This window comes from Phoxinus phoxinus, assembly GCF_949152265.1.
Source record: "Phoxinus phoxinus genome assembly, chromosome: 3".
NCBI classification, from domain to species: domain Eukaryota; kingdom Metazoa; phylum Chordata; class Actinopteri; order Cypriniformes; family Leuciscidae; genus Phoxinus; species Phoxinus phoxinus.
Genome location: NC_136878.1, coordinates 33827411 through 33839848, shown reverse-complemented (window position 1 = coordinate 33839848; position 12438 = coordinate 33827411). Strand labels below are relative to the sequence as shown.

Sequence of the window (12438 nt, the reverse complement as noted above, 5' to 3'; positions counted from 1 at the left end):
ACTAGAAACTGTGTCACATGAAAAAGTAAACTTTACACTTGGACTGCTTCCAAAATCACATACTCTCTTGAGTAAATACTTATTTTAAATAAGCAATTACTTCACAACTGCTAAAGAAGTATGTTCTATATAATGTGAATGTGTGTAGTATGAATGTAATCTGGACATACTACGTTCACCATGTTGTAATTATCATGTGACCTACCAGCGTCAGTTACGTTGCTTCACTGTCATGAATACATGACTTGACTGCCATTCATTCCCGTGGCCTTATGGGTAAAGTGTCCATTGTATGCACACTTTGCCTACTCTTTTATGAGTACTGTGAATTTGGACATATTCCTTTTGTCACATGCTGTTTTTCTACCTACTAGGGAAGTATGCGATTTCGGATGCAGCCTTGGTTTGAAAATGACTACTGTTGCTGCATACTGTTGACAGCATAACATTTTCGTCAATGTGACCGCACCTTTATGAAAGCAAAACTGTGCAACACTGGAAATGAATTAATCAAAACTTTACTAACTATTACATGACAGAAAATGGGGCCCTATCTTAAACTTTTTTGTTTTTAAATGTTACTTAAATGTTAAATGGATACAGCGTTTTACTGTGATCACCACTAATACAATAATATAGATAAAAATAAATAAATAATAATAAATAAATAAAATAGACCAACATTACTGCCATCCGTATCACTTCCACTGTTGCAAAAATTAATTATTTAACAAAAAAACACATTTTGCGATCTCGCATACCAAACAAATAATTTATATCACTATAAATGTGTTTAAATAAAGTTTGCTCATAACAAATGTGAATCATATTTTTAATGGGTGAAAAACAAAAAGCTTTGCTGATGACTGTCAGGATGTAGCGTGACCAAGAAAAAGCTTTCTATTGTTCAAAGTCATCCCTTTATTATTAATCATTTTATTGCCATCTTTCATTCAGCATGTGCTTGCAAAGTGAAGAAAATGTATTCATTACCACACATTGTGCAATAGAGGATTAAAAGAAAAGTGTCATCAACATATCTTCAGGAACTGTCACTATTGCATTAGACATATGTAATATCTGATCTTAGACCACATCTAAGCGCTAGTTAGATATGCTGATGATCTGGCAAAACATGTATTCTCTACACTGTCATGAGAGGGATCAATGGTAGATTATCTACTCACCTTTGGCCCATGGGGTTATAGATTTCATTGCTCTGGCAGCCGCTGATAGTGATGGGGTCAAAATATTGAAAGGAGCGCAGACCAACACCTGAGATGGCCACCAGAGGAGAGCCGAAGCTCACTATAATCGCTTTTGTCCGGTAGAAGGCAATGCTTAGGTCGTGACTCACAGGAATCACCATTGGATTGTTCCGGCAGCTCAGCCTCCAGTCCCCTACAACCATACAGCCAATTCACAATATACAAAACAAAATTCACCTTCCACATTTGTTTTCTAGAAACACTCCGCTTGGAATAGAAAGAGTGTTAACATTTTATTGAGATGAGGTGAGACTGACCAAGAGGGTGGGTTTGCTCCTTAGTGTCCACCAGCTGAACAGTAATGTTGTGTTGTCTCTGGTCGATATCAGCTGTTCCATCAGCGGCCAGATGGATAATGACAGCAGCAGCCACCATAGGATGAGCGTAATATGCCTTTTGAGAGATGAAAATATGCTCACTAACAGGCATTTATATTGCTTTATTGGTGATTGTGACTTGTAGCATTTGCTCCTGGATCAACATCTTTTATTGATTAAATAAGCCTATTCTTAACTCTAGTCTTAAGGCCAGTTCACACCAAGAACGATAACAATGAAGATGTAGATCTACATTTTTTTTTAAATATAAAAGAATAGCATAGTTCACCCCACAACTATAACTGTAAGGGAACAAGATGTTTGCGTTGGATGTTACACTGCTATGACCAGGAATCTATAATGCGCATCCGGACCAAACAATGTCAGCATCTGATTGGCCGAAGCAAGTCGATCACAGGCATGCATGCAGTGTCTCGTATCCTTTTCAGGGAACCATGGTTACAGTTGTAACCTGAGATGCTCCTTTTCAAGGGAACTCACACTGCATTGGAAGATAAGAAGCTATGGGAATGTTAATTCCTACTCCACAGTACTGAAAAGGGCCTGTCAAGTTTGAATCCTGGCAAGCACAATCTAGGACATGAGGACCCAAGACCCCGGTGTCCAAGTCTAGGTCGTAGAACCTCACAATATATGTGGAAATGACCAGCCTGCCACACCACAAACTTCTTGTAGAGATACCCCTGACAACAAGGCTTTGGAAGCTGCATACTTTAGTTTAAATGAGCTCTGACAGCTTTAGGGGAAGGCTGTCCATATGCCTCATATGCAAAAGAAATAGCCTTGACTATCCACTTGCACATCCGTTGCTGGGAGCCTCGTCTATGTAACCCGAAGCACACAAACAATTGATCAGACTTTCGCTACAGGGCAGCTCTGAGGATGCAAACATCCAATGCCCTGCCTGGGCATAATGAGTTTTGGTTCTCCTGGTCTCACGTCTAAAAGGAAGGAGGGCAAAAGGCCTGCGCCACATTAGTGGGGACCTTAGGCACGTACCCTGGTTTAGAGTGTAGAAAAGCTTTCACCATGCCAGGTGCAAACTCCAAACACAAACGGGCAACCAATAGGGCCTGAAGGTCTCCTTCATTCTTTAGGGATGTAATAGCCAGAAGAAAATGTTTTCAAGGTTAAACATTTCTCTGCAACGGCTTTAATGGGCTCAAAGGGAGCTGTCGACAGGCCTTCCACAACAATGGCCTGAGCCCTCCTGTGGCTTGCAGGCCCCAGTCTCAAAGGACCATGAAGGAAAAGTAACACCAACGGGTTTCTCCCCAATGACTCCCTACCCAAAGGGGCATGGTATGCAACTATGGCCACCACATAGACCTTTAGAGTGAATGGGGATAGCCCTGAGGAACCATTCACACAGTTAAACTGGGTCCAGCTGATGATTTTCACACCATGAAATGTGAACTGTCCACTTCAAGGTTTACAGTTTCCTCATGTAGGGAGCTCTAAAGTTAAGTGGCAAACCCACAAAGTTAAGTCGCAAACCCTAAGTTTCCACAATTCTGGTCGGGCTTATAAGATTGTGCCCCCTGCCTGAGACAGAAGGTCCCTCCTGAATGTAATCTCACGCAGAGAGCCATTGAGGAGAGACATCAGGTCTGAAAACCATACTCAGGCTAGCCAGAATGGTGCTATTATTTTTAGATGGACTCCGTCCCGACAGACCCTCCCTGGAACTCCCGGGAGCAGAGCGATCAAAGAAAAGGTATACAGATGCAGCCTTGGCCACGTCCGTCTGCACCATGGCATCCAACCCTAGTGGGGCTGGATGCATGAGGGAGAACCAGATCGGACAGTGGGTTGCTTCTTGAGACACAAACAGATCCACGTCCGCCTGACCAAACTCCCTCCAAAACCCCTTCCTCGACAGGATGTCTGGTCCCTGATTCAGGCACCCAGGGATGTTAGTGACAGCAGCTTGCCCTAGGACCACAATAGGATCTAGTGCACCAATTTGCAAAGGGGACCACAGACGTAGGCGACTACCGATGTGTTGTCTGTCCAGATAAGCACATAATTACCCCTGAGGTCTGGAAGGAAATGTTTCAAAGCCAGAAAAACAGCCATCATCTCCAGGAAATGTATGTGTCATGAGAGATGGCGATCCTCTATGATTGCTCCACAATTTGTGAGGGAAGCATCTGTCATAAAGAGTCTTGTGATGAAAAGGTACTCCCTACATGGGACCCTGGGATAAGAACCAAAGCTTCTTCCACATCACCAAGGTATGAAGGCCCTTGCATTTAACCTTGATCATGCAAAATGTGTTAACCCCTCCTGGTGGTCTTGAGCCACCACTGCTGTACAGCAGGCCAAATGGTATCGCGTTGGACGGAGCTGGCATCAAACCTAACAGTCTGTGATTGCGTTGCTTAGCTTTATCTTGTTTATGGCTAAAAGGATCGATTCGATACGAGCAGCAGACTTGCCTACATCATCGTCGAGTCCCAAACAACTCCTAGAAAAATGGTCCTCTGTAGGGCTTCAATGACGCATCGACGTAAACAATTATGTCGATTACTATGGGACAAACAAAACCAACTAGACAGCCAATTTTGAACACCGAGAGCTTGCTGAAGGCACAGAAGCTGACATTGTTTGGTTTCGGGTGTGCTTTATAGCTTCCTGGTCATGACGTCACATGCTATGGTATGATGTCCCTCCATTCCATTGGACTGATTACGTTCCCATAGTGCCTTAACTTCAGACACAACACGAGTTCCCTTGAAAGAGAACTGCAGCGCATGCTTAGAATAAACAGAATGATATTGTGCGTTGGTATGGACACTAATACAGTTATTGGTATCTCAGTTCATGTTCTTGGTGTGAACAAGCCTTTAGTCCTTACCATTAACTACTCTTACATTTGGAGATAAATTAATTCCTCATGACTCTTCCAGTCATTTGTGATTACAGTATACATATTTTTTAAAATATATATTTTTTTCTTAGAAATTGTGCTTATAAAGAGCAATTTCTCGCTAATGAAATAGAAGTTTTCCATGATTCCTATTGGAAACCTTTAGATTGATAATAATGTTGTATTAGTTTCAAACTCTAACCTGAAAATCTGATTGGTTTATAAGAATGTTGTTTCAGGAATATGTACTACTTGGTGAAATAAAGGAAAGTCACATTATCACACATTATGATTTATGTACTTGATGCGATATTACATAAATCGGTTCAACTGAAAGCAAAAACAGAATTACACCACAATTAGCCATCTCTTACCTTTAGCCAATATTGTGAAGTCCAGTTGTGGTGCTGAGACTGCTCACAAGGAAACCAAGCATACTGAGACACACCATGTGACAGGTCAAACACCTTCGACTGACAGCTCTGAGTGAACAAAGACAAGATATTTTTACTGTTTTTATCTTTCTTATTGAATGCGGCATTTAAATTGTTGAATATTTCACTTTTGGCAAATAACTGAGGACGTGATATGCGTCCTAATTGCATGTTTCCAATAGGAAACCTGTAAAAATGTATAACAGTTTCCACAAAAAGATTAGCAGCACACGCTGTTTTCAACATTGATATTAATAAGAAATATAAGTTTAGCAGCAAATCAGCATATTGAAATGATTTCTGGCTGATGAAAATTCAGCTTTGCCACCACAATATATTAAATAAGAAAACAGTTTCCACAAAAAGATTAGCAGCACACGCTGTTTTCAACATTGATATTAATAAGAAATATAAGTTTAGCAGCAAATCAGCATATTAAAATGATTTCTGGCTGATGAAAATTCAGCTTTGCCACCACAATATATTAAATAAGAAAACTGTATTTCATAATATTTTTGTTTTTACTGTTTTTTTGTATTAAATTGTATTTCATAAAATTTTTGTTTTTACTGTATTTTTGATCAAATAATTACCTAGTTCTGGCATGAAACTCTAGATGGCGCAGGCTGGTAGGTCTAACTCATTTGGTAGCGATCACATTTTTATCTACATAGCGCAGCTGATTGGTTGCTGTTGCATCAGTGACAGACCAGTGAGCTGTGGCTCAACATTCAAACAAATACCGGTAGTGTTGCTGTTAGCAATCTGTAGCGCACTTTCAGAAACCCTCCACCTTCCCCAAGCTCCACCTGTATAGATCTGCTACGGGTGTTAAAGGAGAACTCCGGTTTTTCAATTTTTAGTAAATTTGGAGTGCTGTCAATACAGAGAACAACGACAAAAATCGGTGTTGCCTACACCGTGTTATCCTATTTAAAAAATTTGCACCCTATTGACTTGAATGGGGCAAGTTTTAAACCTGCTTTTATTTCTCTTATCATCCTTGATGTGTCATGTGAAAGATATGAATAAAAATGATGTTATTTCAGCCAGCACACAGACCTGTATTTTCATCCTGTTTTCGGTCGAAGTCCAAAGTAGTCGATTGTCGAGGTCACGCGCATAGGTTTAGTTATGATCACGCGCGTGAACTCGACAATCGACTACTTTGGACTTCGACCGAAAACAGGATGAAAATACAGGTCTGTGCGCTGGCTGAAATAACATCATTTTTATTCATATCTTTCACATCTACTGCAGTCAGATTCACTCGTGTTCACTCTGAAGGAATCACTCAACATGGCTGGGCACTTGTATGACACATCAAGTATGATAAGAGAAATAAAAGCAGGTTTAAAATTTGCCCCATTCAAGTCAATAGGGTGCACATTTTAAAAAGAGGATAACACGGTGTAGGCAACACCGATTTTTGTCGTTGTTCTCTGTATTGACAGCACTCCAAATTTACTAAAAATTGAGCTCAATGTTAAAATTGACAGGAGTTCTCCTTTAATGTTACATGTGCAGCAGCAGCATGTCTAACATGCTCACAGCAATGTCTGTGAATGTATTGGCAGTAGCAAGCATCTGTACTTGCTCTGCAGCAGCAGTGTAGCAGATCTATTCCGCCAAGACCAAATACATTAACATTGCCATATCCATTACCACGCCAATTTCTATTACCATACCAATCTCCTGAGAGTTGTCATGACAGAAATACAATTATATGCTACTGCTTCTATGAAAAGGTCATTTAGACCATCTGAAAGTTTACAATTAGCCCCACAAGTGGCCAGGTTAAAGTGCCACTCCAGATCAGTCTGAAAGCCAGTGAAATCCGGGTGAACAGGGTGAACTGACCTACTACTCTCTTTTCTGAGAACTGTGAGGACACCGCAATATGATTAGAACTGGCCTGAACTCACTAGAGTTTCACGACTGTTTAGTTTCCTGAATTACCCACATGAACATTTTTGACTCTCTGTGCAAGAATTAAGTTCACCAATCATACAAGCTAACAGGGAGGGTTGGATCCAAATGAAAGTTCTGTACACTGCCGGTAACAGTTTTCTGACATTAAGGGCAACTCAGGACATTATATCAACAAAAAAGCTCAACATGACATATGTGTGTATATATTTTAGGGCAGAGCAAAAAAAGAAACTCAAGAAATAAACACCAGGTACTTCTATGCAACATTTGTTTATTGATTTCTTAATTTCCATTATGTCTTGATATAGATAAAAATTCACACATTTTCATGTACAAGCTGTTTTCTTTTATTACTGTAGCTCATTTTTAGATGAATACTGATCTAAATGCCTTTAGTGGCATTTTAACTGAACAGCTAATTCCTAGTTGAAGTCTTCTAAACTTTTCGCCCATGTTTCATGGTGAATTGTGTCGAGTGTATTTCATTTCACTAGAATAATGTGACAGAGAACCTCACTGAACCCCTTGAACCCAACTGTGGGGTGACAGTGTTGCAACGCTAGGTGACACTGGTGAGCTGCACGCTTCCTCACAGAGTGAATGGCACTAATGTTCGATGTCTGTGTATGTGCAACAGCAGCGGGAGCAGATCAGGGCAGCAGTGGTATCGCTTTGCTGTCTCCAACCACTGCACAATTTGACGTCCCCAGGATTTTTGGGGTAGTATATCCAGAGGGTGTTTTCTGCTTGTTCAGCAGTAAAGCTGTACTGGTAACTGTTTGGCCTATACATTGACCTCATTTCCCCTCCAAAAATGTATCTCCCTGTTTAACATCAACAATAACTTCAAACTTCAGGTTTTTAAATTCATTTAAACTTCTACACATACACTCTAAAAAATGCTGGGTTGTTTCAACCCAATTTTGGGTAAAATATGGACAAACCCAGCCGTTGGGTTAAATTTTTACATTACATTTTTAACCCAACGGCTGGGTTTGTCCATATTTTACCCAAAATTAGGTTGAAACAACCCAGCATTTTTTAGAGTGTATGACTCAAATTAAATACAGAATTTGTATTTGTTATTTTCTGTAAATAATTTGTCTGTTTTGCTTCATTAAATGAGAAATTATTTTTCTCTCCCCATAACAAACTTTTTTCCCCGTTTTAAGCATAAACTTCTCAACATTTTGATTATATATATTAGAAATATAGTTGATTTTTTTTTTTTTTGGTGATTTTCAGGTACATTGCAAATATAGATCTTTTTTTTTACTGAAAAATTTTGCAATGTAGGAAAACAATATTAATACAGGTCATTCTTTGTTAGTGTCATCGTTTAATTTTTTTTAACGATTTAAAACATTTCACCACCCGTTCTTACATTTCGTATTGACAATCTTTCTTGACAGAAATTAATTTGTCTCTCAAAGTGGAATCATCATACAGTTCACAGATCTAGAGGTGATGTAATATTACATCAATTAGATTGAGAGACCGGCAATTCACTTCATTCAATACTCTAAGACAGCTCTGCGGGGAGAGAGCTGACTGGAGCAGGGGGATTCATAACATCTTTTTCATCTCTAAATGCCTTATAAAATTTGAATGAAACCGTTACAAAATTAGCTGCAAAACTAGAGAATTCTGATGTAATGCTTAAAAGAGACTTAGAAAGGGAGAAATGGGGTGCAAAAAAGAGAATGAGAGGATATTCGTTTCTGCGCTCCTTGATTCTCTCTCTCTCTCTCTCTCCCCTTCTCTCTCAGTAACCTCAGTGACACTGTTCCCCATTCCACCACCACCCCTCCATTGATTCAAGTACACTACTGTACGCAGTCCGACGAGTCCGTACTGAAACTCTGTTGGCTGCTGTGCCACACAACAAGCGAAGAACATTGATCACCAACTGTTTCACTTAAGCTGCAAGTCTGTTTCCATCTCGAACAGATTTACATTCATATAAAATAAAAAAAACTTGCAAGACCATGAAGCGAAAGTACAAACTCCACACAAAAGGTTTATTGGCAAGACTAACTATTCAAAGTCATTGTAACCTGTGTGCCACCATATCCCATTATGAGCCACAATACGCATTTTCAAACAACAATGAGATTCAAGCTCAACTGTGAAAAATGGGCATTTCTCAGTGCCATAAATCCTTAGGTTGCGCACAGCGTGATAGGAATAGTTTTGTGACATGATTAATTCAGGAGCTTGCACGATTTCGGGCGCAAGAGACTCGCGCTCCACAAACATCATGAGAGGGGGGAGAGGAGGAGGAGAAGTGGCCAATAAAACTGTAAAATTACAAATGTATCATGTTGAAATATCCAGGGAGTAAAACAACACAGTTTTTTAGACGTCCCTCAGAAAGAGCCAATTCTTTAGTACTTCCATGTGTGAAGGTTTAGAGCTATATCTCAAATCTTTCCTTAACAGAATGTGCTTCTCAGCCATTTATTGTGAAAAACTGCACATTTCAATCTGACTTAATCGTCAATATAAACACAATATTTTAGTTCTGAGATTTTTCTGTTCACTACAGTTCATAAATAATAACTCCTCATTTCAATAAGGCACCATTTCTCCTTGAAAGAGCACATAAAATGTGGTCTGTTTTATGTGTTTATGTGTTTTCCTATTCAAATAGGAAGTTTGAATGAGACTTTTAAAAATATCAATTGGCCTTTAGTTTCATTGCAGCCATGCATAATGATTTGCTTCTTGCTATAGTCGATTACAGGTGATATTTTTGTGGGAGGGACATTCTCAATCTAGTGATTCTCAATTTAGTGGAAAATTATGCATATATTTAGTTTGAATTAATTCCAGTTGTATTTAATTTAATATATTGTTTTAAATATAGTTTTCGTTTTAGTTAACGATAATAAGTTAACTAAAACAAAAACTTTTTTGTTAAATGAAATACAACTAGAAAAAAAATAAACTTTATTTTAATAATATTAGACTTAAAAATGAGAAATGTTACTTTTGCAACTAACTGAAAAAAGTTTAGGTTTAATCATTAAAATACCAATTAGATAATACAAATGTAAAATAATAATATTAAAATAAATTATAAATAAAATAGTAAGATTTAAAAAGAACAAAACAAAATTGCTAAAAATCAATGTATTTTAATAAAAAATAAAAAAGAAGTCAATTCAAAATATTAAGAAAAACTACAGTAGTATACAAAATATACATACATAATACAAGAAAAAATACACTGACATGATGCCATCAACATTTTATGGGGTCTTCAACCCATCCTAGGGTGTACAGTATGTGCATATGTGAAGGTATGCTTGTAAAAGTTCATCCCACAGTTTCACAGACGCGTGGCTTAAGCCTGTCCCGGACAAGCAACTTGCACTGACACATCTTAAAATATGTCAGTGCCATTGTTTTGTCTCAAGATGCACACCAGTAATGTTTTTATCAAAGGCATGTTTATACAAGCTTAATGTACTTAAATGTCCAGGTTTTATATAATCCTGGTTTAATATAAACCCCGTCTGTGAAACCAGGCCAGTGTCTCTTTAAGCATACGCAGTGATATGTGGTCTCACCTTTGTCACTGCAGGATATCCAACAGCCACCTCTGCTGGACAGTGCATCTTCTCCTCATTGGACACCTGCACCTCAGTTGCCCATTGATCCAGGAAGCCGCTTGGGGTATAGAGACCACAGTCCCTTACACTCGCCTGTCGCTCAAAGTCCTCACACACACCATCACCGTCGTAGACGTAACACAGGCTGGGCTCATCTTCAGGGGAGAGAGGCAGAGATGAACGGGTATGAGAGCAATACTGAACCACTGCATAAAAATCCCATTTCAAATGCTTAGATAAGCAGACTGTTATAGCTAGTATATCAGTTAATCCCATCCTCAGCCTTAACCCAGTGGTTCTCAGACATGTTCAGGTGGCGGACGATTTGCAAAACAAAATTTTCAGACCACCTAAAACCCTCTACTCATCTGCCTTAAAACAATTATGTACAGTTTTATGTAATGAAATCTTGTTGTATACTACTTTAAAATAGTCTAGCTGCTTTTTTGTTTTGTTTTTTGAAACACTGACATTTGGTACACAGTCACTTGTTATTTTTTTATTGTTATCTGCCTGGGATTAAGATAGTATTTTACTTGGGAAAAAGGTTCTGAAATTATATGAAATTATATGTATTATATGCGTTGTAAGTTTAACAGTTTAAAATATTGATATAAAAAAATTCTGTTTTAAAATGATCTCACTTACTGTAGCCTACATGTTGTCATAAAAAAGATCTGAAAAATGTGCAAATAAATCATTTAGATAATAATCAATTATTGCAATGATAATAATAATAACAACTTTAAAGAAGTGACAATATAATAGGAAAATTTTTTTAGGATTAAAAAAACAGCTGATTTAAGTAAAGGACATTCTTTTTAGATTGTCATAAAGATTGTTTAGAGCACTTATTGTTTTACTTGGCATTACTTCACAGTATTAATTAATGCTCTATTTTTTACTGGCTTTCAAACAAGGACAGTCATAAATCATCATTAATGATGACAGATTGATTATATTTTATGTATTCATGTATCAGCAGCCTAGACACATTTCCAGCAAACTGATCCCCTCAATTAAAATCCCACTGCCATTATCAGGTGAAGGTCTTTTTGATAAGAGGTCTACCCTTTCAAAAATGAGTTTTTTGTTGTTTGTTCTTTGTTTTGTGCCCTGATATGTCCCATACCTGCCTTCGCCCAGGCCCTGAGGTGTCAGCAAAATTTGAACGAGTATAGCTGACACTAAGGGAACACGCTTTTAACTGCACCGTTCTGTCACCTGTTCAGTCCAGCAATCTTTGTAATCAACAGCTACTAGGTGTCAATCAATGCTAACAGCAGTCAGGAAACATGTTTGCAAGATGTTCACTTATCAAATCAAACACTCTTTCCCCAGCAGGCTCCAAAGAATATTAACAAGGACAGACTATGTAAAGTTATAGGCATCCTCAGGCGCACAGCAGCCACAGTACATCATTCAAAGGAAGCCACTATGTGTAAAGGGCAGTAAGATCCATGCTGCACCTTGTCACATCACTTCCTGTACTAAAAAAGAACTATAATAACAATGTGTTACTGCGTACGGTTCGCGTGACACATTAAAAACAATGCTGGAAAATATAAGCGTAAGGCTGACGTAACCATAGATCTTTGCCCTTCTGCTTGATCAGAGGTTTGTCTTGGGGTTCGTTCAACATAAATGCGAGTCGCATTAGCTGAGATAAGATATTTTATTTCTGTCAAGCCTTCTGCTATTTTGGACAAAGCAACCAACCAAAAATTGAGACGTTGTTGAAAGTGACATAGAGAGCTCCAACTTTCCACACAGAGATGTAGAAAAGCAAGTAGAATGTGCTGAAAGTCAGTGGCTATTATTTAAAGTGATAATTCAGCCAAAACCAAAAATTCTTCATTGACTCACCCTCATGCCGTTCCAAACATGTATAGCTATTTTTTTTTTTTTTAATGGAAAGCAAAAGTTTTTTTTGACAATGCACTGGTTGACCTACTACTAACGGCCAAGAAGTGTTCA

General features: G+C 38.4%; 1 protein-coding gene across 1 annotated transcript in view; it reads right to left on the bottom strand.

The window, feature by feature from the left end:
• pappab (pregnancy-associated plasma protein A, pappalysin 1b) overlaps window positions 1-12438 on the bottom strand; it is a gene marked incomplete at its 5' end in the record, with an annotated part of 108397 nt that overhangs the window by 37466 nt on the left and 58493 nt on the right. Inside the window, 4 exons of the mRNA XM_079606501.1 lie at window positions 1188-1401; window positions 1526-1661; window positions 4853-4960; window positions 10420-10616. Coding sequence (XP_079462627.1) covers window positions 1188-1401; window positions 1526-1661; window positions 4853-4960; window positions 10420-10616 — 655 coding nt within the window. The remainder of the gene's footprint in view (window positions 1-1187; window positions 1402-1525; window positions 1662-4852; window positions 4961-10419; window positions 10617-12438) is intronic.